Genomic DNA, 27,049 nt, shown 5'->3' with positions numbered 1-27,049 from the left:
TGCGCATGCAGTCTATAAAAATCTAGCTTGATCAAGTGGCGCCATAGTTCTCACGTGACAAACAAGAAAAGTTCGTTTGGCTTTGTACGGTTGTATCGTAGTGAATTTTAATAAAAATTCAATTAAAAAAAAAAATACGTCAGCTAGGCCACTGATATGAAATACGGACCCAGTTTATCGAATTCTTAAACTAATAAAAAAGATCCGGTCTTGAAATATCAATTTGTTCGGGAGTAATCGTTGGTACATCCAAAATGGGGTGACATCCGGACGTCCACGTGAAATTTTTTTCAAAACGTTTTTTTTTTTTTTCAAAATAGCAACATGAAATGATTTTAGAAAGTAAAAGATGGTTTAATTTAAGTGTTTTTTCGGTGTACATCTTTATATTAATGTATAAGTGTAATATGGTTGTGATAGAGGCATTTAAAGATCACAAAATTACTTGACCTTGACGAGTCGAGTATAAAGCACAACTTCACGCGCTTCGCGCTATGAGGCGTGCAAAAATAAATTGATTGCTTCAAAATTCAGGTTATAAAACCAAGAATCCTTGCTCTACATGCGAGCGCGAAGCGCTACCGTGCGTACCCTAGCGGTAGACACTGAACTATAATATTCTATTGCGTTACAATTTTTATTAATTTATTGATTAATAAATTAATTAATAAATTGAATAATTTGTTTATTTATCAATTAATTAATTAATTTTTTTAAATTTTAATTAATATTATTAATAATTTATTGTCGTTACACCCCCTCAATAAGAAAACAGTTAAAAAATTTTTTTTTTAATTAAACTAAATCTAAAAAATAATTTAAAATTATAATTTTAATTTATATTTTTATAAATAATTTAATTTAAATTAAACTAGATATCAAGAAAATTCTTAAAACTTTTAATTGTATTTTTAATTTAAAAAAATTTAATTAGAAATTTTTTATTTTCAAAATGATAAATTATTTTTTATTATTATAAATTATAAATTATTTTATTATTATTTTTCTTATTAATAAAGGAATTATAAATTTTCTTTAATTAATAAGCTTAATTTTCAGGAAAATTAAAAAAAATTTTTTTTAAAAACAAACCAAGTCTAAAAAATAATAAAAAAAAGTATTTATAATTTAAAAAATTTTTCTTGCAATAATTAATTATTAAAAATAATTCCAATTTAAATTTCAAACTTTTATTATTATAAAAAAGAAATAAAAAAATGTACAATAAAAAAAATCTTATAAATAAACCTAAAAAAACTAATTTGGTATAAAAAATCAACACCACTTATTCATAGTAAGGGAAGAAAAATGCGACCTGGACCTCCTGGACTTAGGAGGAGTCCACTGATTGTTCTTCCCCGTTAATTCAGTCCTTGAATTAGCAGTTTTCAGAACATGAAGCTGAGAAGTAGAAGCGGAAGAAGTTTGCGAGTAACAATCAGTATCATAATAATTCTTCCTATCAGCATTAAAAATCTCGAGTCTGTTCTTGTGATGATTTTCCAGCAGGCCATTTCCCGCGTCATCGTGATAGTTCCTTTTAAGGGACTTCCTAGCAGCAGAAGCTGCAGCTGTCGAAAGCGTGGGCGGTGCACTCTCGACAGATTGAAGACTTGTAGCGCGGTGTAATGAGAGTCTGAGAGGTTTCTTAGGGACTCCAATTGGCATCACTGTCAATGGAGGTCTCTTATTATGCTCCTCCATACCGCCGGGGTTTTCCGTAATTAAATAACTCGAGCAAGTTGATTGCGTGTCTTCATTACCGCGGTTGTTTCCGCACTCCCGGTAGTAGATTGGCTCTGAATCAAATTCAATTGCCGAGGAGGTTAATCCTAATTGATAGCAAGCTAAACTTGTGCTGCTTTTCCGCCTCTGATGATACTGATCATTATCCGGGTAATAATCCAGAGCTTCCGCTGCTGAAGATACTCGCGAGCTCAATTTTGCTTCTCGGTCTGAGCTCTTACGCTGGTTTTTACTCGACATCAGCTTGTAGTTTAAATCCGACTGCAATTTGTTGAAGTTCGGCGATGAAGATGATAGCAAATCTGTTGAATGTCTTCGCGTGCGCAAATTTCCATCGCTTCGGGTCGATTTTGTGGGGTAAGACGGCAAACTTTGCTCACGAGTTTCTGGACTATTTAATTTTAAGGACGGTGATAAACTCTGCATTGTTTTCTTCCCTGTTATCAGTGACATCTGTGGGCCTTTTTGGAAGACCTGAACATATTTAATGCAAAAAAAAAGTTTTTAGTTATTTATTTATAAGGAGAAAAAATTGCAAAATTTTATTTTTATTTTTTAGGGAAATTTGGAATTTTTTTCTAAGGTAATTTTAAAATATACTTTTGGAAAGTTCAAAATTTCTTTAGATAAAAGAGAATGAAATTAAGATTTAAAAAGGATATTTTTTTTATTTTAAAGATAAAAGAACAAAAGTTTATAAAATTGAATCTCGAAAAAAATAAAATTCATTTTTAATAAGAAATTAATTAAAAAGAATTTTTTAAACAAAAAAAAATAGTCGTAAAATTAAAAAAAATTTCTTAAGAAAATAATTTTTTTTGAATTAATTATTAAATAAGGTAAAAGCCCCAATTATTGACACAGAGACAAAGTTATAATTTGATTTTTTTTTTAATCAAATATCAATCTCGTTGATTTTTGTTTGTGGTAATGTCTCAAATAATGTTTTTACTAATCAATTTCTTTTTTTAAAATGATAATGATATTTACTAATTAATTTTAAATAATTAAATAGATTATCCGGATACACCGATTATTGGCAGGTTAAAAACTCGGCATTTAAAAAAATGCTTTTCTAATCAAAGTTGTTCAGAAAATAAACGTTGGTAAGCTGGTTTGATGAACTTATGGTAATTTTATTTTTCTTTTAATAATTAATATTTAATATTTTGAACTGACAGTAATTTTTTTCAATTTTTTAATTAATTAGAATTTAATAAAAATTTATATGATAGTTATTCTTATTACAGATGATTAAATATATTTAAAAATAATTTAGGGGTTCAATATTTAAACCCCCGTCAATAATTGGGGCTTTTACCTTATTAAGTAATCAATTTTATTAAAGTTTATTAATAATAATTTCCATAAATGATTAATTATTTTTAAAAATATAAAAATTTATTTGAAAATAATTTATTTAATCAGAAGAGTTCAAACTCTTACAGTTAATTTTTTAGATTAAAGTGAAAAAAAGGCGTAATAGCGCTGCGAATGGCTGTCAATATGAGATTCAACTTGAAAATTATCAACTAGTTAATGACACCCATTATTTAAATATTATAAAGCATATAATCAATTTCGATTATTCAATTTTATAAATTTTTCATATATTGTTAATTAAAAAAAGAAAAAATATGATATTATTAGATAAAGAAATAAATTAAACTCGGCATTTAAAAAAATGCTTTTCTAATCAAAGTTGTTCAGAAAATAAACGTTGGTAAGCTGGTTTGATGAACTTATGGTAATTTTATTTTTCTTTTAATAATTAATATTTAATATTTTGAACTGACAGTAATTTTTTTCAATTTTTTAATTAATAAGAATTTAATAAAAATTTATCATAGTTAATCTTATTACAGATGATTAAATATATTTAAAAATAGTTTAGGGGTTCAATATTTAAACCCCTGTCAATAATTGGGGCTTTTACCTTAGTAAATTTTCACGTAGTGATCAAAATTTTTTTTTAAATCAAATATCAAAATTTTAAAGCTATTTTTATCATTAAAAAAAACAACTTGAAATTTTTTAACTGATTCTTGAATTTTTGGACTAAATTTTGATTTCTTCCTGCATTATTCTTCCGGCGACAATTTCTTCATCTAAAATAGCCATTAGACCTTTGACTTATAACTTCCGACCAATCAAAATCAACTTACTTGAACGTCTGGTCGATGAGCCGTTGAATCGACAACAGGGGAGACTTTCCTTACAGGGGATGATAGCAAATCACGTACTTGCTCTTCCAGATAACTAATGCGATGATTAAGACGGAGATTTTCCGATCTGAGGGCTCGTAATGCCGCTAATGAGTCATTAGTTTTTCTCAGAACGACTATATGTGCCGCTTCGGGAGTGACTGCCAGTAATCTTGACAAATCTGCAGCTGATGCAGTCACCACCAGCTTTCCGTTAACTTCCAATAATCTGTTACATTAAATATAAATATTAATACAGTCATAAATTTTATTTAATTCAATTAAGTTTAATACTCGTGATGAAAATATATACTACATATTATACGAGAGAAACTATTTATTTTAGTTTCTTGTTCTGTTAAGTTAAAAGCGAAGTTTGTAAACTTTGAGGTTACAAAGGTTCATAAAGTTCCGGAAAGTGTATTAAATTTAAGTTGTAAACTTTAGGGATTAAATATTGAAAGGTAGTAAATATTGTAAGCTGTCTGTGAAGTTGGAATAATTCTGCTTTTATTTACTTATTCTTATTACTTATTAACAATGCTGTTAAAAGTTATAAGTAAGTATGAAATGGAGGTTATATAAATAGAATAATAAGAATTTTATTCATTTCTTATGTAATAGAAAGAAGAAAGGTAGAAAAATTGGAAAGATTATTATTTGCGCGTTCCGCGCAAATACAAAAAATTATTTCTTCCCAGAAAACAAAGTATTGAGAGAGGAGTTTTACAGTAAAAATACGTATTGGTACTGTAAAAATTGTTATAATCCCCAAAGCACTACCAACTTTAATCCTGGGACTGATACCCCTATTATAGCATACCAAAAGTAATGATGACGCCATAAATTTCCTAATTTTGACCTTGTGTTGGTGATTGTTATGCAAAAAGCAGCTGTTTGTTTACAAATTGTTAAACATTAAAAAAATATGTCTTTACACAGTTATCAAAGTGTTGGTTAATATTTATCAATAAATATCTGCAATTTTTTATAGTTTATTAATTAAAAAATAAAATAGGCCGTAATTGTTCGAAGATATATTCGAGTGAATTAAGTGAGGTTAAGTTTACTTTGTTTTAATTTTGGTATTTTACTGACAGTGAAAGCAAGTTTTGCTGCAGTAAAAATAAGTATTGCTGTGGGGATTAAACTTTGCTATTTTTCCCACAAGAATACTAGTTTCTTTACGGAAGAAATAAATTTACTAGAAGGAAAAATACTTTTTTTCAGTGTAGGGTTAGATATACAATTTTTAGACACTTGGTACTTTTAGATTTTGATTCGATAAATAAAGAAAAAGTTGCTTGAATATTACCAAAAATTTTTATTGATTTCTTCTCTTATTTTCATATTAAGAAAAAGCATTTAAATTATTTCAATACTCTAATGAGTAAGTAGAAAAAAAAACTAACAAAATAGTGTATTTCTTCTTTCATTTTATTAAATTTGATCAAAAACAACAATTGTTTCAAGTGTCCAAAAACAGTAAAATAAATCTCTTCATCTCTATTAATTTTACCAAACTAAAAAAATATTCTAACATCAAAATTTCATCATAAAATCTATTTTATTTAAAAAAAAATTTCTAATCTCAAAACTAATCACTAAAAATTATTAAAAAAACAAATGTCCATCTAAACCAAAACTTAAATTGATTTACTTATAAGATCAATATTAATTCCGTTTCCAAAATCAGAACTTCATTGCTAGGGTTAGATAAACAATTTTTAGACACTTGGTACTTTTAGATTTTGATTCGATAAATAAAGAAAAAGTTGCTTGAATATTACCAAAAATTTTTACTGATTTCTTCTCTTATTTTCATATTAAGAAAAAGCATTTAAATTATTTCAATACTCTAATGAGTAAATAAAAAAAAATTAACAAAATTGTGTATTTCTTCTTTCATTTTATTAAATTTGATCCAAAACAACAATTTTTTCAAGTGTCCAAAAACAGTAAAATAAATCTCTTCATCTCTATTAATTTTACCAAACTAAACAAATATTCTAACATCAAAATTTCATCATAAAATATATTTTATTTAAAAAAAAATTTCTAATCTCAAAATTAATCACTTATAATTATTAAAAAAACAAATGTCCATCTAAAACCAAAACTTAAATTGATTTACTTATAAGAACAATATTAATTCCATTTCCAAAATCAGAACTTCATTTCTAGGGTTAGATAAACAGTTTTTTAGACACTTGGTACTTTTAGATTTTGATTCGATAAATAAAGAAAAAGTTGCTTGAATATTACCAAAAATTTTTACTGATTTCTTCTCTTATTTTCATATTAAGAAAAAGCATTTAAATTATTTCAATACTCTAATGAGTAAGTAGAAAAAAAAACTAACAAAATAGTGTATTTCTTCTTTCATTTTATTAAATTTGATCAAAAACAACAATTGTTTCAAGTGTCCAAAAACAGTAAAATAAATCTCTTCATCTCTATTAATTTTACCAAACTAAAAAAATATTCTAACATCAAAATTTTACCATAAAATCTATTTTATTTAAAAAAAATTTCTAATCTCAAAATTAATCACTAAAAATTATTAAAAAAACAAATGTCCATCTACACCAAAATTAAAATTAATTCACTTATAAGAACAATATTAATTCCCTTTTCAAATCCACAACATCAGTTCTAGGGTTAGATAAACAATTTTTAGACACTTGGTACTTTAAAATTTTGATTCGATAAATAAAAAAAAGTTGCTTAAAAATTACCAAAAATTTTTATTGATTTCTTCTCTTGTTTTCATATTAAGAAAAAGCATTTAAATTATTTTAATACTCTAATAAGTAAATAGACAAAAAAATTAACAAAATTGTGTATTACTTCTTTCATTTTATTATATTTGATCCAAAACAACTTCAATTGTTTCAAGTGTCCAAAAACAGTAAAATAAATCTCTTCATCTCTATTAATTTTACCAAACTAAAAAAATATTCTAACATCAAAATTTCACCATAAAATCTATTTTATTTAAAAAAAATTTCTAATCTCAAAATTAATCACTAAAAATTATTAAAAAAACAAAGGTCCATCTAAACCAAAACTTAAATTAATTCACTTACAAAAACAATATTAATTCCGTTTACAAATCTAGAACAAACTTTCCAAATAAAAACAAACTATCCGGTATTATTTTAAAATAAACATTATTCTCTTTAATAACTGCAAAAATCCTTCCCAAAAATAAAACAATTTAATTTGCATTGATTATAACGTGTCTAAAAATACTGAAAACAACAAAATTTCCCTCGACGAATTATACAATAAAAATAGATACCTGCATGCGTCATTTTGAGCATTCGAACATGCAAAGGTAGCTTCCCACGCGTTTCAAATTATTCGTGTGTCATCTATACATACACAGATACATTTATACTATTTTCCGATAAAATAAAACAATATAAATGCTTTAATACCTAACAACGCGTCCGTTAAAAATGTATGCAAATTTTTTAATTATTAACCCGCTAACGAAAATAATTCATTATTCATGACAGTCATAACCAAATCATTAATAATAATTAACCGACTATAACGGTAAATCGTAAAAAAGATTTCTTCTCATTATTATCCATTATTCTGTCATAAATTCAAAACTGACAAGTGACTTTAGCATAATTTATGAGCTTACAGTAAACTTCCGGCTTTGTTAATATTTTTACGGAGATATTAAAAACATCAGTGGGAATGATTGTTCTCTTTGTTTTTAAACGTAAACGCTAATTGTACCGTTAATGTAGTGTTAATTCTTATAATTGATGCTAATGAATATTTTTATTATTATTGTTAAGCACTGAAAACAAACGTCTTATTGTTTTAAATGGAAAGTTAACTTCAAATATAATTACTTCTATTTTTTATTATTTAAATTTCAGTATTTTTTGTAGTAAAAAAAATTTGTATGAATAAAAAGAAAAAGTTTAGAGCCAAAAAAATTATTTTGAAGAATTTGTCTTGAATCAAGAGAAGAAATTTTTTAATTAAGTAAAATTTATTTGAATGAAGAAATTTCTCAGTTCAAAATTTTTTCTATTTAAATTAAGATGATGAAATTCTTCAAAAATATATTTTTGTATGCTTAGAAGCTCGTTATATAAAGTTGAAACTGTATGAAGAAGATCGATAAAAGTAAAACGTGGTTAATTGGCAGTTTACCTATCTTCTTTCTGGAGACCAGAGTCCTCGACAGCCCAATCGACATACAATCCAGGAGCATTGTCTCGTGGACCTGCTCCAAATCTTGGGCTTTTGGGATCAGCGCTCACTTCAATGGCAAACACTGACAAATTCATTGACTTTGTTCCCCGGGCTTCGTTTATGCAGCTGAAATTAGAAAAAGTTGGAAGTAAGTGAAAGATTTATTTTTCTTCCTACACTGATAGTAGAATTTGTTTATAGTTAAAAAAATTTTGGAAAATCCAAAAGTGCACGACTCATAATGCTCATTTAATTATGAAATATAAAAAAAAAAAAAAAAAAAACTTAAGTCGTTCAAAATTAATTGCCGAAAAAACAGCTGTAGTAGGAAGGTACTGCACAAGCGCCCCTGGTGGAATAAAATGTACATAATATCTATAGATATAGATATATCACCATCCATGTTAATTTTACATGGATATATATAGATATACAGTCTTGTAGTTTTTGTTTTTTATTAATTGCAATTAAACGACACTGAATTAATTAATCATTCGCATTCAGTGACCTACAATCGTCGATTAGAATTAAAAAAAAAAAAAATTTAACTCAAATAATGGATTTTTTCGCAAGTTACAGTGTTTCCGGGTTTCACACAGGACGGACAGGAAAATTTTTTGACCTATTTTGGTGTTTTTTTCCGTTTCTATTGCAGTAAATCAATTTTTAGAAAGTACGGAATTAATCTCCATTAAATTATCTCGACAATAGTATGCAAAATATCTTGATTCCGTGAACTAACAAGGCTATAATAATAAAAATAGCCGCCAAAATGAGGCGAAAAAAATTTTTCGATCGTAAAGTACTCTCTGATGCTTCGCATCATGAGTCGTGCAATATTGGTTGATATATAACAAATCATTTATTAGAGACCACTTTTTAATATTATATTTCTAACAAATATTTCTTAGTATTTAAAATGATTTGTTTGTATTTAATAAATCTGATATTCATTTATTAAATATTAATAAATCTTTTTAAATACTAAGAAATATTTGTTAAGGACTAAAAAGTGGTCTCTAATAAATCATTTGTTAAATATTAACAAATATTTTTAACTATAAAAAAATCCTTCTATCAGTGTAGTGAATATATGTCTTACTAATTTTGTTATTGGCTCGAGAGATTAAGGAGTGGAGGGAAGAATATTAGAAATGATGTTCTGGATTTGTAAACGGAATTAATATTGTTCTTATAAGTGAATTAATTTTAATTTTGGTTTAGATGGACAATTGTATTTTTAATAATTTTAAGTGATTAATTTTGAGATTAGAAATTTTTTTTTTAATAAAATAGATTTTATGATGAATTTTGATGTTAGAATATTTTTTTAGTTTGGTAAAATTAATAGAGATCAAGAGATTTATTATACCGTTTTTGGATACTTGAAACAATTGTTGTTTTGGATCAAATTTAATAAAATGAAAGAAGAAATACACAATTTTGTTAATTTTTTTTTTATTTACTCAATAGAGTATTGAAATAATTTAAATGCTTTTTCTTAATATGAAAATAAGAGAAGAAATCAATAAAAATTTTTGGTAATATTTAAGCAACTTTTTCTTTATTTATCGAATCAAAATCTAAAAGTACCAAGTGTTTAAAAATTGTATATCTAACCCTACACTGAAAAAAAGTATTTTTCCTTCTAGTAAATTTATTTCTTCCGTAAAGAAACTAGTATTCTTGTGGGAAAAATAGCAAAGTTTAATCCCCACAGCAATACCTATTTTTACTGCAGCAAAACTTGCTTTCACTGTTAGCAAAATACCAAAATTAAAACAAAGTAAACTTAACCTCACTTAATTCACTCGAATATATCTTCGAACAATTACGGCCTATTTTATTTTTTAATTAATAAACTATAAACAATTGCAGATATTTATTGATAAATATTAACCAACACTTTGATAACTGTGTAAAGAAATATTTTTTTAACGTTTAACAATTTGTAAACAAACAGCTGCTTTTTGCATAACAATTACCAACACAAGGTCAAAATTAGGAAATTTATGGCGCCATCATTACTTTTGGTATGCTATAATATGGGATATCAGTCCCAGGATTAAAGTTGGTAGTGCTTTGGGGATTATACCAATTTTTACAGTACCAATACGTATATTTACTGTAAAAATACTCGCTCAATACTTTGTTTTCTAGGAAGAAAAATTACTTGTATAAGCGCGTGTCGTGCAATTCATAATCTTTCCAATTTTTCAACATTTCTTCTTTATTTTACAAAAGAAATAAATAAAATTCTTATTGTTCTGTATATATATAACCTCCTTCTCATACTCACTTATAACTTTTAACAGCATTGTTAATAAGTAATAAGAATAAGCAAATAAAAGCAGAATTATTCCAACTTTACAATAACAAAAATAAGTCTATAATTATATTAATCTCTTTAAGTTAATCTCGGTCGAATATAGAAAACTATATTTACACCGATAAATATAATTATCACAGAAAGCCTATTATATCTTATGTAATCAGTGAATAATATCTTCGTAAGTATAATTCTCTTATGATACGATTGTGATAGTTAATAATTAGTACCGAGGATAATGTACCATTTAATAGATAATCGATGATCAATGGCATAATTACCTAAAAATAGAGTCATTTTTTTGTTTCTCTTGAGTTTCTGCAAACTCCAATGCCGCTTGCAGTGCTCTCATTTCTTCCATCACCGAGAGTAGCTCCAATTCTTCCCGGCCTAATCGATATTCTAATTCCGCTTGTTGAATCCTTGTGTCAATGTTGCTAAAAAGAACAATTTATTATTTCTTCTTAAATTATTTTTCATTCCACAAAATTCTGTGCACGGTTTAATGGCAAAGTTTCAAGTTTATTACAAAGAATAGAAGATTTGTTAGCCTTGAATTCTTTAAAAAACAACCATAAAAAAGTTTTAACATAATAAAGTAATAAACGAAAAGTAAACTTACTCGGTAATGTCTAGCCTCTCTAAAGCAAGCTTAAGATTTTTAATGGCCAGCCGTTTATTATCGGCCTCTCGTTCCAGCTTATGAACTCGCTCTTCAGTGGCTTTTCTATCGGTTTCATTAAGCGGACTTTGAATTACTCCATTTCTTAAAGCTAGCCGATTACTTAGATTATTACACAGTTGGCTCTTGAGACTGAAATTTTATTTTACTTTTATTAGCCACTATAATAATAAAAATAACCATAAGAATATTAACTACCATGTAATTAATTTAATTTACTAAGTGGATAGTTTATAAAACGGCTAAAAAAATAATCCGAGTTGATTTTGTGAAGTAACTCTTAATCTTTTCAAGTAACAACTCTATCAAAAAAATTCAGATACATTTTTAAAAATTTATGAAGTATATAAGGTAAAAGCCCAATAATTAGAGAATAAAATTAAGATTTAAGAAGGATTTTTTTTTTTTATTTTAAAGATAAAAGAAAAAATAAAAGTTTATTTTTATATTTTATAAATTTCAACTAATAAAATTCATTTTTAGTAAGAAATTTTTGTTTTATAAATTTATTTAGAAAAATTTTTTAAACAAAAAAATTAGTCTTAAAATTTCTTCTTAAGAAAAGGATTTTTTTCAAAGATTATGCGCAATTAAATAAAAGAAAAAATTGTTTAAATTAATTATTAAATAAGGTAAAAGCCTCAATTATTAACACTATTAGAGACAAAGTTAAGAATTTGACTTTTTTCTAGCAATCAAATATCAATATCGTTGAATTTTGTTTGTGGTAATGTCTCAAGTAATCTTTTTACTAATCAATTTATTTTTATAAAATCATAATCACTGATTTTTACTAATTAATTTTAAATAATTAAATAGATTATCCGGATACACCAACTATTGACAGGTTAAAAAACTGATTGATCTAATTATTGACATACCTTCACCCCAATTATTGACACCTATACTAAGCATGCCTACATTCATCTGCTTATTCTTATTTATTCAAACTTATTATTAAGTAATCAATTTTATTAAAGTTTATTAATAATAATTTCCATAAATGATTAATTACTTTTAAAAATATAAAAATTTATTTAAAAATAATTTATTTAATCAGAAGAGTTCAAACTCTTACAGTTAATTTTTTAGATTAAAGTCAAACAAAGGCGTGATAGCGCTGTCGAATGGCTGTCAATATGAGATTCAACTTAAAAATTATCAACTAGTTATTGACACCCATTATTTAAATATTATAAAGCATACAATTAATTTCGATTATTCAATTTTATAAATTTTTCATATATTGTTAATTAAAAAAAAAAAAAGATGATATTATTAGATGAAGAAATGAATTTAAACTCGGCATTTAAAAAAATGCTTTTCTGATCAAAATTGTTAAGAAAATAAACGTTGGTAAGCTGGTTTGATGAACTGGTGGTAACTTTATTTTTTTTTTAATAATTAATATTTAATATTTTGAACTGACAGTAATTTTTTTCAATTTTTTAATTAATTAGAATTTAATAAAAATTTATATGATAGTTATTCTTATTACGAAGATTAAATATATTTAGAAATAATTTAGAGTGTCAATATTTAGACCCCTGTCAATAGTTGGAGCTTTTACCTTATTGCATTTTATGTTTTTTTTTGTGGGGGCGTGCAGAATCTTTTTTGAATTCCCCGTAGAGTTTATTTCTTGCAAGAAAGGGTCATTACAACAATTGTATTCAATTGCAGCATAAGTACATACGTTTGAATAACGTTTTCCTTGTCCCGAAGGGCAACCCTAAGAGCGTCGACCTCTTTATAGTAATCTCTGTTCTTGTGACCGGCAGACAAGGTTATTGCACCGGTAAGACTTCCACCCTTTTTCCTCCTGGGTGTTGTGGTGGACAGGGAAACTTCGATGCTCGCCATCTGAAAGTTTATTTTTTATAAATTTTTGTTCTTTGATCGGCAAAAAATTTTGCATTTTCTATTAGTCACGTTATTATTATAAACTTGATGATACTTATAAAATAAAATTTCAATATAAATAAAATATTCCCGTAAAAATTATAAAATTCCAATTTGAATTTTCAACGAAAAATAATTTCAGGCATTTTCATTTTAAGATTCTAGAAAATTTAATGCGTCATACTCTCACGATAAATCTTTTTGTCGCCGGCAATTTGCGACAATTTATTGCAGATGCAAAAAAATCTGTTTCTTCTCTGACCTTTGAATTTTTTCCGCTGAAAATTTATTAGTGCATTAATTTTTTGTTACCTAAAAACTTAAGACACAAAAATGATTAAATCATTCTAATTATTCCTGTCAAACTTTAGGCAAATAAAATTAATTATACAAAATTTTTCTTCTCAAGTTTTCCTTTCTTTAAATTATAAGTTATAAAATATATAAATGTAGAGATGTTTTTTGATAGGAATAACAAATCATGTGTTATGATAACAAAGTCTAGATCATAAGTTATAAAAAAACAGTTTTGGTACAGCAGAATCTCTTAGTTCAACAAAATATTTTAGTTTAATGAATAAATCGATTTATTTAAATAACATTTTGTTCAACATAAACCAGTCAGTTGGTGTAACAAATGTCGTTGTTGAAATAGCTAAATTATTTTCGACAGTTAGCTAATAATTTTGTTAGCTAAATTTTCTCAAAAATATTTTTCCAAGACAGTAACTAGATTTTCGCGCTCGAAGTTGAATTTTTAGCTTCAAGAGCTACTAACTTTGCTAAAGAAAAGTTTTTGAGCATTTTGAACTTTAATACAATAGAAAGTTCCAGGGCTAGCCTTTAGAGTCAACCACATCCAGGATTTTTAAATTGTTACAATAATAAACAAAATTGTAAATTATAACTTTAATGACAGTTTTGGAGAAAAGCTTCTCAGAATTTTACAACTTTTTTTGGCAACAAAATCACTTTGTTATGCCAACAAAATCTCTTTGTTACAGCAACAAAATTATTTTGTTACTCCAACAGAATGACCAGAGTAACGCAAGCTAAATTATTTTGTTATCCTAAAAAAATCAAACTTGACAAATGATTGTTAAGTGAACTAATGAATTTGTTGCTATAAGTATACTCAATTATTACTCCAACGGATTTTTCAAATATCCGGTTTTTCGTTATTTTAACAAAATTATTACGCGTCCAAGACAATTATTTTCTTCAAAATGTTATTCTAGGTTCAAGATTTTTTTCTTTAATCAAGTTAACTTTTTATTACGTGTGTAAATCATTTGGTTCATTTTTTTTTGCATAAAAATTTTAATTAATCGACTTTGCCGTTTCAATCTAATTTCTAATACTAAATTCATGACTTACTTTTGTCGGCTCCATGTTGTTCTTTAACTTAGTATCTGAAGTTTAGGACGAAAATATTTTAGTGAAATAAAAAAATATTTACTACAGTAAAAATATCCCGTTTCACATAATAATAATGACAATAACAATGACGATACATAATAATATAAATTATTTTAACAAAATCTGAATATTAAAATAGACAAAGATGTGAGAAAAGTTTACAAACTGTCCACAGGCTGCGGAACATAACATATATCACATGGCTTTAATACTAGGTGTTACCTCCACAAAGTACCGAGTGTAATTTTAGACTTTGAGACAAAGGAAAGGATATGAGCAGTATAAACTATATAAATACAAACTGAAACTAAAGAGTACACTGGATGTCTGTAAACAGTATTTAAATCAGGGGATTATTTTACAGCGAGATCAGAAAGATACTTTTTGAATACTTATAGACTTCAAAGGGATTTTTAATGTTTCGAATGTCGGGCTTAAATTAACAAAAAAACGGAAGAAAGAAGACGAGATAAAAGGTGAGAAATTTCGAATGTAAAAACATTAATATGGTTTCACATTCAACGGTTTCGGAAATGAGCGCAGGTAAAAAGGTCAGTGACTTTGTTGTACGGAATCCAAGGTGTAATCTTGTTTGGGAGATCTCGGATCTTCGTATCGCATACAGGCGGTTTCTGAATAATAGTGGATATAGAACTTGCAAGGGCGTATGTAGTCTGGGTTTATGGCCTGAGAAGCTATTCAATTTATCTTGGATACAATATACAATATATGTGTATAATATGCAATATAGGCAGTGCATTATACTCGCGTTATATTACATCAGCTCGGCAATTGTTTTCGCATAAAGGAAATTGAAAACTAATATGTTAATCTTTAATAACGTTGGCTTTGTTGGACGCGTTTCTTGGAAATTTTGCTGGAGCAGATTGAATTTACAGAGAAAGTTTAGAAATTTCAATCGATAATTCTTTAGTTTTTTTTTAAATTTTAAATATTAATTTTAGTCATGAGAAATTGAGATTTTTTTACGCCAAAACAATTAAAAATCGGTAAAACTGTTAATATTTATAAGGTTTATAGTTTTATATTGCGTAAGATTGGCGCGCATGCGCTGGAACCGTTCTCGCGCATGCGCGAATCTAAAATCAGGTTCTAAAGACGTAAACCTTCGATTTTTTTAAATTTGTCAGAAAAAATTTTGTATTTACAATTTTTAAACAGCAACAGTTAAAATTCTTTTAATTTACTGTCTAGTTAAAAAATTGTAATTTTTTACCGCCAAATTTTATCGTATTACAATTTTAATATATATTTTCTTTCAATTAACAATTTTCTGTGGTAATAATTTAATTTTTTTACAAATCAACAGTCAAAAGCAGATAAAATAGTATAATTTTAAATATTACGCGGTTTGAAATTGTATAAAATTGGCATGCATGCGCTGGAACCGTTCTAGCGCATGCGCAGATCCAAAAAAATTTGTTACTTTTAGTATTAATTACAATATATAAATACCAACGGAAAAAACTCTTTTAGTTTACTATCTACAAAAAAATTGTAATTTTTTATCATACTCTTACAATCTTTATATATTTTCTTCCAATTAACAATTTTTTGTAGTAATAATTAATAGTATATTACACATCTAGGGCAGTAAAATAAGAAATGTCTCAGATCACATGTAATTGTTGCCCGAGGCGAAGCCGAGGTCAATAAACATGTGATCTGAGGCTTTATTATTTACTTCTCGTGGTGTGTATACTATTTTTCTCCTCGACGGAGGCGGAAAGCAGCATTTTCGTTTAGCGCAGCGGGAGGAAAATTGACGCTTTCCGCCCGAAGGTGAGAAAAAATTTTTACAAATCAATAGTCAAAAATAAATAAAATAGTCTATTTTTGAATATTTCGCGGTATAAAATTGCTGAGACTCTGCGCGCATGCGCTGGAACCGTTCCAGCGTATTAACCGTTCAGCGTATGCGCAGATCTGAATTCAGATTCTAAAAATACCAACTTTCTATTTTTTCAAAATATAGCCCAAAAAATTTGTTATTTTCGATATTATATACAATATATAAATACTTACAGTGAAAAATCTTTTAATTTACTACCTATTAAAAAAATTGTAATTTTTTACCTTCAAATTTGATCGTATTACAATCTTTATACATTTTCTTTCAATTGAAAATTTTTTTTATTAACGATTTTGACAAATCAAGAGTCAAAAATAAATAAAATAGTCTATATTTAAATATTTCGCGGTTTTAAATTCACGAGAGTCTGCGCGCATGCGCTGGAACCGTTCTAGCGCATGCGCAGATGTAAAATCACGTTCCAAAGACATAAACCATGAATTTCTCTAATTTTAGTCATTTTAAACCTCCAAATTTTATTATTTAATATTTACAACCCTAAAAACTTTATTTATAAAATTTTTTTAAGTAATAAAATCTAAATATCAAACATAAACTCTATAAAAGTTTTCAATAAATTGAAATTAAAAAAAAAAAAAGAAATAAATTCTATGAATACGCCATTGGATCACTAATTTCTTAACCAAAACCGGCCTTCTTATAGAGATCATAGCAGACAAGCTGCATAATATAATACTTTCGCGGTTTCGATATAATACATTATATCTCCATGAATAACCACATAAATCACCTTTATTCTCACCTCTCATTGCCAATTTAAAGAAGCTGAACAAAACAAAAAATATCACACCCCCTCTTGCTATTTCTGCCGCCATTGCTTTAGCATCTAACCTATAATATATGCGCTGATCTCACTCCAGCTCTTCGCGTCATAAATTACACACAATCTTGCATTATAATTTTTTTTCCCACAAAATTACTCGTTAGATAATATATATACAAGTGTTTATATTTCATACATAATGCGGGTAATTCTTAACTAACTTAAGTTGCGTGTTACCTTAGCCTCCAAAGTCTCCAATTGCGCCATTCTAGGCTCCTGTAGCAGAAATTGCTGCGACGAAACAGCTGGCTCCACGCTATGCAGCGCCGTCTGCAGTTAAAAATAGTAAGTAAGTATTATTATTAGTTATGGCTGTAATTTGGAGATGTAGACAAAAAATATTTTCTCTGCAACATGTTGCAATTTATATCCTCGATTATTTTAATGGGATTTTTAGAGTCCGCGTAATCGAGGGAAGATTCTTAGGACGACTTTGTAAGTGGAGGTAATTTAATATGAAGAAATTAAAGAAGAAACATAGATAGATGGAATATTTTTAGTACTCAACGGCGCGTGGAGATTAACGCGGTAACTCGCCCGTGTTTCCTGGGTACGATACACGTGGGATTGTATCAGCGGAAACAAAGCCCTATTATGTATATATAAGGTGATGTATGGGTGAAGAAAGAAAATTATTAAATAAATAAATGGTAAGTAATAACGGTTTATTATTTAATAATTATTTGGTTAAATTTAGTATTTTAAATAAAAAATTAAAAAAAATATAAGGTAAAAGCCCCGATTATTGACAGGGGACTAAATATTGACACCCTAAATTATTTTTAAATACATTTAATCATCTGTAAGATGAATAACTATCATATAAATTTTTACTAAATTCTAATTAATTAAAAAATTGAAAAAAATTACTGTCAGTTCAAAATATTAAATATTAATTATTAAAAAAAAAATAAAGTTACCACCAGATCATCAAACCAGCTTACGAACGTTTATTTTCTTAACAACTTTGATTAGAAAAGCCTTTTTTTTAAATGCCGAGTTTAAATTCATTTCTTCATCTAATAATATCATCTTTTTTTTTTTTTTAATTAACAATATATGAAAAATTTATAAAATTGAATAATCTAAATTAATTGTATGCTTTATAATATTTAAAAAGTTTGGAAAATCCAAAAGTGCACGACTCATAATGCTCATTTAATTATGAAAAATAAAAAAAAAAAAAAAAAAACTTAAGTCGTTCAAAATTAATTGCCGAAAAAACAGCTGTAGTAGGAAGATACTGCACAAGCGCCCCTGGTGGAATAAAATGTACATAATATCTATAGATAGAGATATATCACCATCCATGTTAATTTTACATGGATATATATAGATATACAGTCTTGTAGTTTTCGTTTTTTATTAATTGTAATTAAACGACACTGAATTAATTAACCATTCGCATTCAGTGACCTACAATCGTCGATTAGAATTTAAAAAAAAAATTTAACTCAAATAATTGATTTTTTCACAAGTTACAGTGTTTCCGGGGTTTCATACATGACGGACAGGAAAATTTTTTGACCTATTTTGATGTTTTTTTCCGTTTCTATTGCAGTAAATCAATTTTTAGAAAGTACGGAATTAATCTCCATTAAATTATCTCGACAATAGTATGCAAAATATCTTGATTCCGTGAACTAACAAGGCTATAATACTAAAAATAGTTGCTAAAATGAGGCGAAAAAAATTTTTCGATCGTAAAGCACTCTCTGATGCTTCGCATCATGAGTCGTGCAATAATGGGTGACAATAACTAGTTGATAATTTTTAAGTTGAATCTCATATTGACAGCCATTCGACAGCGCTATCACGCCTTTGTTTGACTTTAATCTAAAAAATTAACTGTAAGAGTTTGAACTCTTCTGATTTAATAAATTATTTTTAAATAAATTTTTATATTTTTAAAAGTAATTAATCATTTATGGAAATTATTATTAATAAAATTGATTCCTTAATAAGGTAAAAGCCCCAATTATTGACAGGGGACTGAATATTGACACCCTAAATTATTTTTAAATACATTTAATCATCTGCAATAAGAATAACTATTATATAAATTTTTATTAAATTCTAATTAATTAAAAAATTGAAAAAAATTTCTGTCAGTTCAAAATATTAAATATTAATTATTAAAAAAAAAAAAATAAAGTTACCACCAGTTCACTAAACCAGCTTACGAACGTTTATTTTCTTAACAACCTTGATTAGAAAAGCATTTTTTTTAAATGCCTTAAATTCATGAAAGTTTAAATTCATCAAGTTTAAATTCATTTCTTCATCTAATAATATCATCTTTTTTTTTTTTTTTTTTTTAATTAACAATATATGAAAAATTTATAAAATTTAATAATCGAAATTAATTGTATGCTTTATAATATTTAAATAATGGGTGTCAATAACTAGTTGATAATTTTTAAGTTGAATCTCATATTGACAGCCATTCGACAGCGCTATCACGCCTTTGTTTGACTTTAATCTAAAAAATTAACTGTAAGAGTTTGAACTCTTCTGATTAAATAAATTATTTTTAAATAAATTTTTATATTTTTAAAAGTAATTAATTTATGGAAACTATTATTAATAAACTTTAATAAAATTGATTACTTAATAATAAGTTTGGATAAATAAGAATAAGCAGATGATTGTAGGCATGCTTAGTATAGGTGTCAATAATTGGGGTGAAGGTATGTCAATAATTAGATCAATCAGTTTTTTAACCTGTCAATAATTGGTGTATCCGGATAATCTATTTAATTATTTAAAATTAATTAGTAAATATCAGTGATTATGATTATAAAAAAAGAAATTGATTATTAAAATCATTACTTGAGACATTACCACAAACAAAATTCAACGATATTGATATTTGATTGCTTAAAAAAAATCAAATCATAACTTTGTCTCTAGTAGTGTCAATAATTGAGGCTTTTACATTATTTAAAAAAAGTTTTATTTTTAATTTTTAAAGATCATAGAAACATATGTGAGTAAAATTTTTCATTTTAAAACTTCTAAGCGTTACTTCTAAAAGTCATTTATTATTTTCTCGTAGTATATGATCTTGAGAATCATTAATCATAAATTGAAAGCCAAGGAAACTCCTATGTGCATGAGATGCGAAATATCTTTCTCTAAATAAGCATAATAGTAGGAGTATATGTTTAAATGTTTTTAGTATTTAAATTTTTATCACTTGGGCGTTAAATTTTTATCGGTAGATTTATTTATAATAAGACAAATAAATTACCAGTGAAGCTGAACGCTGCTGTAGACTTAGCGCGATATCGTCATTCTCGTCTTCACCTCCGCAGTCAGTCGTGTAAAATAAGACACTTTTTTTATTAGATCCTCTGGACCACGCGCCTGCATTTTATTTTTAAATTAATACTATAAATCAATCGATATAAATAAACAGTTTATAGTATAAATTACATTAAAAAAATAATAACAACAATAATGCTTAATTATTATTATTATTATTATCATTAATTTTTGAAAATTTATCATTATAATTATTTTGTTATTATTAATTTTTCCAAAAAATTTTTTGTCATCATTATTATTATCATTATAACTAATTTCTTCTTACTTGTAATTATAAATTGATAAATAATAATAATAATAATAATAATAATAATAATAATAAAATAAAAATAAATTGCTACAATAAATAAAAATTGCAGAAACTTATAAATAAATATATAAAAATATAACATGCAAATAATTTATCACCTGATCGTCTACCCATTCCGGATTGATCTTTGATGATAGTGATAACTATTGACCGGTTGTAACATCAATATTTCAAACAATAATAATCCCTTCATCATAATTACTGCATGCTGATAAATTCTTTTATTTTTTTCTTTTTACTGTATGAGAATAATAAAAATAATCATTATCGATTTTTCTATTATAAACAAAATTGTTTTGATAAATTAATATGTAATTAATGTTTTTTTTTTTTCTAAAAATTAACAATCAAATTCAAACAAAAATCTTTTAGTAAAATATCTTATTTGATAATTTTAATTAAATTTATCAAAAAATTTTAGAAAAAATTCAAGCTCTAAATTATAATAAAAATTGAAGTTAATTTAAAAATCAAACAAAAAGTTGGCTTGTATATAAAGGATATAAGCTGAACAAACAAACTATCGCTAAATTACCGGATGGAGAAAAGAAAGAAGAAAGGAGAAAATAATAATAAACGATAGCATATGCACAAAATTTTTACCTGAAGTAATCGAGATCCGTATGTCAGTCTGCTGGTATAATATAATGATATAACACTTATATGTATGTATGTAGATGTAGTATAGGCTTATTTATCAACACTGGCCATAAGGGATCGAGTCACTGAAGCGACAATGCTCACATCTGCTGTCAGTCGGCTGTGCCGGTCGTTTTGATCACGATAATACACCCCACTGATACGTCATGTCAGTAAATTTATCCATAAATCAGGTCCTCAACATTTACCGTACAAGTTGAGTAAGCCCCTCATAACCGTATCCATCCCATCGTGTCTAATTCACCGTTTAATTTCCACTTTCGGTTTTTAATTATCTGAAAATTATTTTAGTTTCACACTTTTGTACTTCTATTGACGACTTTATTTTGTTATTAATGACACTGAATTTTTAAGCAAACATCTGCGTATTTTTATGATAACATTCTAATTTTTTTAAAGGGTTAAAAGTCACTAAAAAAGAAATTCTTTTTCTTCCTAGAAAACAAAGTATTGAGCGAGTATTTTTACAGTGAAAATACGTATTGGTACTGTAAAAATTGGTATAATCCCCAAAGCACTACCAACTTTAATCCTGGGACTGATATCCCATATTATAGCATACCAAAAGTAATGATGGCGCCATAAATTTCCTAATTTTGACCTTGTGTTGGTAATTGTTATGCAAAAAGCAGCTGTATGTTTACAAATTGTTAAACGTTAAAAAAATATGTCTTTACACAGTTATCAAAGTGTTGGTTAATATTTATCAATAAATATCTGCAATTGTTTATAGTTTATTAATTAAAAAATAAAATAGGCCGTAATTGTTCGAAGATATATTCGAGTGAATTAAGTGAGGTTAAGTTTACTTTGTTTTAATTTTGGTATTTTGCTGACAGTGAAAGCAAGTTTTGCTGCAGTAAAAATAGGTATTGCTGTGGGGATTAAACTTTGCTATTTTTCCCACAAGAATACTAGTTTCTTTACGGAAGAAATAAATTTACTAGAAGGAAAAATACTTTTTTTTAAGTGTAGAGTTAGATATACAATTTTTAGACACTTGATACTTTTAGATTTTGATTCGATAAATAAAAAAAAGTTGCTTAATTATTACCAAAAATTTTTATTGATTTCTTCTCTTATTTTCATATTAAGAAAAAGCATTTAAATTATTTCAATACTCTAATGAGTAAATAAAAAAAAAATTAACAAAATTGTGTATTTCTTCTTTCATTTTATTAAATTTGATCCAAAACAACAATTGTTTCAAGTGTCCAAAAACGGTATAATAAATCTCTTCATCTCTATTAATTTTAACAAACTAAAAAAATATTCTAACATCAAAATTTTACCATAAAATCTATTTTATTTAAAAAAAAATTTCTAATCTCAAAATTAATCACTTATAATTATTAAAAAAACAAATGTCCATCTAAACCAAAATTAAAATTAATTCACTTATAAGAACAACAAACTTTTCCAAATAAAAACAAACTATCCGGTATTATTTCACAATAAATATCAATTTAATTCATATATTCCCTAATCTCCCTGCCCAAAATTCCATTTCTGAGATAAGCGGCAACATTAAGAGCATGCCGGTCAATCAATCTCCTATGATGATCCTCAATTTTCTTCTGACTCAATTCCCTCTGAACCCTCACCGCTGATTCAAATTCTTCTTGAGCCCTTATCACAATTTCTCTTCGTATTCTCCTTGCGTCCTCAATAAACTTCTCTAAATCTTCTTTATACTGTCGCTGTTTACGCTTTCGTGCTTGATCAGTGAGTCTCGCCAGATAATCCTCTTCCATAACTCTCTTGATAACCTGCTCCGCGAGCAGAGTCTCTCTTTTAATCGCTTGGTCTTCTAGCTGGACATTTAGAAGAACCTGAGCCTTGAGATCCTTGCTAAGCTTAGCTTTCTTCTCCCTCTTTAGCAATAAATCTTCATACTCCTTAACAATCAACTCCCGCTTAATATCTTCAGCCATTAATTCGCAAATAATTTCTTCCCTCTTCAATTCCTGGCTTTTATCAATAATTCTTCCCTCTAGAAGCTCGCAAACTTTACGGATCATTTCTTCGCGTGCATTCTTTTTATCTTCCAAAACCTCCTTCCACTCTTTGACCCTCAAATTAAGATTCTCCTGATAAATTCGATCTCTTTCCCGCGCCTCCGCTTCCTCTTCCTGCTGCTTAACCTCCAAAATTTCCCGAATTTCTTCCCTAATTTGCTTCTCATATTTAAATTTTCGCGCCAAAAACTCCCGCTTTTCCCTCTTCTGAACCTCCTCCATCCTCTCGACTTCCTCATCAGCGTCTTCCAATTTTCTTCGCTCCTCCTTCAAGCGTTCTTCTTCAGCCAAGGCCATTTCTTCTCTAAGGAGAATTTGTTTGCGCAAATATTCAACGCACTCTTGACGATCTTTTTTAATCTGGCTCGCTTTCTTAAGATCATTCTCAATCGCTTTTCTATTCTCGTAAGCAATTAAATCTATTTGTAATTTATCTTGCACTGATTGGGCAATTTTATTTGCCTCTTTCTCAGCCATTTGCGCCTCTAATGATTTTAACATGTACGCATTGCGGAATTGTCTCTCGAGTTTTATTATTTCGTCACTTGAATTTGTCAGTGTGGTTATTGATTCTTTGTATATGTTGTCGTTGAATTTTTTTTGGAGATAGTTTTTATTTAAATTTGACATTTTTATGTTTTTTAAGTTCACTTTTTAAAAATTTTAAATTTTTATTCACTTTTATTTTTAATTATAATTTTTACACTTTTTAAATTTTTAATAAAATTTTTTTTTCACTTTTTGTTAAATTGCACTGTACTTTTTTAATTATTGACTTTTTCAAATATATAAGCTCATCCCGATGTTACACTCATCAAGAGCTTTCATTTGAGTACCCACATGTATTTTTGGTATATTTTTCATATATACATATATATAATCTATATTTTAAAGATATAAGCTCATCCTGATGTTACACTCATCAAGAGCTTTCATTTGAGTACCCACATCAATTTTTCATATATTTTATATATTAATATATATTATATATATGTATATATGAAAAATATATCAAAAATGCATGTGGGTACTCAAATGAAAGGTCTTAATAAGTGTAACACTGGGATGAGCTTATATCTTTAAAATTGTCAATAGTTCACGAAATACAAGGTCATTTCTTAATTATTGACATTTTTCAAAATATAAACTCATTTTGATGTTACACTCATCGAGACCTTCCATTTAAGTACCCACATGGCATTTTTTATATATTTTATATACATGGTATTTATGAAATATATAAATATATAAAATATATGAAAAATTGATGTGGGTACTCAAATGAAAGGTCTTGAAGAGTGTAATATCAAAATGAGCTTATATCTTTAAAAATGTCAATAGTTTACTAGATACAAGGTAATTTCTTAATTATTGACATTTTTTAAGATATAAACTCATTTCGATGTTACACTCATCGAGACCTTTTATTTGAATACCCACATGGCATTTTATATATATGGTATTTGTGAGATATATAAATATATAAAATATATGAAAAATTGATGTGGGTACTCAAATGAAAGGTCTTGAAGAGTGTAATATCAAAATGAGCTTATATCTATAAAAATGTCAATAGTTTACTAGATACAAGGTAATTTCTTAATTATGTATCTAGAGATAATTTTATAATGCAGCCTAAATAATCACTATAAATTGACAATTGGTGAAAATAATATGAAACCATGAAAAAGCACAACTCCAGGTCAAGACTTTTCCAACGATACCAAATTTAACCATAAAAACCCATTTTATTATATTAATACACTTTCCACAAAATTTTGCTCATTCTTTTAATAATATAGATTAACAATTTAATCTATAAATATTTTTTATAATAATACAACAATAAATATTTGTATTACATAAAATAATTTCAAGCCTACCTTAATTAAAAATATTAAAAAAAATTAAAATCAATTAACAGTACACTAAAAAAAAAACTTAATATGATGTAAATTGTATTATTAGTATTTAGCAACACAAATAAAAATATCGACACGAGTTTGAGTAAAATGAAAATCTGGATAGCAAGAACGAAACAGTCTAAAGGCCTTCAGAGTCCTAACTAATGCCGGTTTTGCTGGGACACCGCTACCCAGCAGTAAAGTGCCCGCCGGTGGTTACTACAGAGTTTAATTTATTGGGACCTATCCCCTCCTTCAATTTGCCCTCAGTATTCTCTTGCCCACTTACTTTTACATTAATGTATATTCTACAGTATACAATATATATAGTCCCACCAGTCCCGACAGCCGACCTACCATTACTTTACCACCACTTTCGACATTTATATTATTATGTATCATCATTATTATTGTCATTATTATTATGAGAAACGGGATATTTTTATTATAGTAAATATTTTTTTATTTCACTAAAATATTTTCGTCCTAAACTTCAGATACTAAGTTAAAGAGCAACACGGAGCCGACAAAAGTAAGTCATAAATTTAGTATTAGAAATTAGATTGAAACGGCAAAGTCGATTAATTAAAATTTTTATGCAACAAAAAATGAACTAAATGATTTAAACACTTAATAAAAAGTTAACTTGATTAAAGAAAAAAATCTTGAACCTAGAATAACATTTTGAAGAAAATAATTGTCTTGGACGCGTAATAATTTTGCTAAAATAACAAAAAACAGGATATTTGAAAAATATGTTGGAGTAATAATTGAGTATACTTATAGCAACAAATTCATTAGTTCCCTTAACAATCATTAATCAAGTTTGATTTTTTTAGGACTACAAAATAATTTAGCTAGCGTTACTCTGGTCATTCTGTTGGAGTAACAAAATAATTTTGTTGCTGTAACAAAGTGATTTTGTTGCTGTAACAAAGTGATTTTGTTGGCAAAACAAAGTGATTTTGTTGCCAAAAATAGTTGTAAAATTCTGAGAAGCTTTTCTCCAAAACTGTCATTAAAGTTATAATTTACAATTTTGTTTATTATTGTAAAAATTTAAAAATCCTGGATGTGGTTGACTCTAAAGGCTAGCCCTGGAACTTTCTGTTATAATAAAGTTCAAAACGCTCAAAAACTTTTCTTTAGCAAAGTTAGTAGCTCTTGAAGCTAAAAATTCAACTTCGAGCGCGAAAATCTAGTTACTGTCTTGGAAAAATATTTTTGAGAAAATTTAGCTAACAAAATTATTAGTTAACTGTCGAAAATAATTTAGCTATTTCAACAACGACATTTGTTATACCAACTGACTGGTTTATGTTGAACAAAATGTTATTTAAATAAATCGATTTATTCATTAAACTAAAATATTTTGTTGAACTAAGAGATTCTGCTGTACCAAAACTGTTTTTTTATAACTTATGATCTAGACTTTGTTATCATAACACATGATTTGTTATTCCTATCAAAAAACATCTCTACATTTATATATTTTATAACTTATAATTTAAAGAAAGGAAAACTTGAGAAGAAAAATTTTGTATAATTAATTTTATTTGCCTAAAGTTTGACAGGAATAATTAGAATGATTGAATCATTTTTGC

General features: G+C 26.8%; 3 protein-coding genes across 4 annotated transcripts in view; 1 reads left to right on the top strand and 2 right to left on the bottom strand.

Moving 5' to 3' along the window:
• LOC123266314 overlaps window positions 1-27,049 on the top strand; it is a 126,127-nt gene that overhangs the window by 20,664 nt on the left and 78,414 nt on the right. The window lies entirely within an intron of this gene.
• On the bottom strand, window positions 1,226-25,622 carry LOC123266312. 2 transcript variants are annotated; one of them, XM_044730503.1, is made up of 11 exons: window positions 25,425-25,622; window positions 21,467-21,798; window positions 20,962-21,101; window positions 20,477-20,592; window positions 17,401-17,493; window positions 12,882-13,048; window positions 11,126-11,317; window positions 10,785-10,940; window positions 8,133-8,300; window positions 3,912-4,179; window positions 1,226-2,220 (listed from the first exon to the last, which is right to left on the bottom strand). In XM_044730503.1, exons 3-11 carry the CDS (start codon window positions 20,975-20,977, stop codon window positions 1,276-1,278), a joined length of 2,121 nt encoding a protein of 706 aa, XP_044586438.1. In that variant the 5' UTR covers window positions 20,978-21,101; window positions 21,467-21,798; window positions 25,425-25,622; the 3' UTR covers window positions 1,226-1,275. The 2 variants fall into 2 exon arrangements, with proteins under 2 accessions (XP_044586438.1, XP_044586437.1); XM_044730502.1 differs by lacking the exon at window positions 25,425-25,622 and having other exon boundaries at window positions 21,467-21,937.
• Window positions 22,904-24,200, bottom strand: LOC123266316 (trichohyalin-like). The gene has a single exon (XM_044730515.1). The coding sequence runs from the start codon at window positions 24,169-24,171 to the stop codon at window positions 22,990-22,992; it is 1,182 nt and encodes a 393-aa protein (XP_044586450.1). The 5' UTR covers window positions 24,172-24,200; the 3' UTR covers window positions 22,904-22,989.

This window comes from Cotesia glomerata, linkage group LG5 (genome assembly GCF_020080835.1).
Source record: "Cotesia glomerata isolate CgM1 linkage group LG5, MPM_Cglom_v2.3, whole genome shotgun sequence".
Classification (NCBI taxonomy): Eukaryota; Metazoa; Arthropoda; class Insecta; order Hymenoptera; family Braconidae; genus Cotesia; species Cotesia glomerata.
Note: the sequence above shows the minus strand (reverse complement) of the source record. Positions and strands in the feature narration are given on the sequence as shown.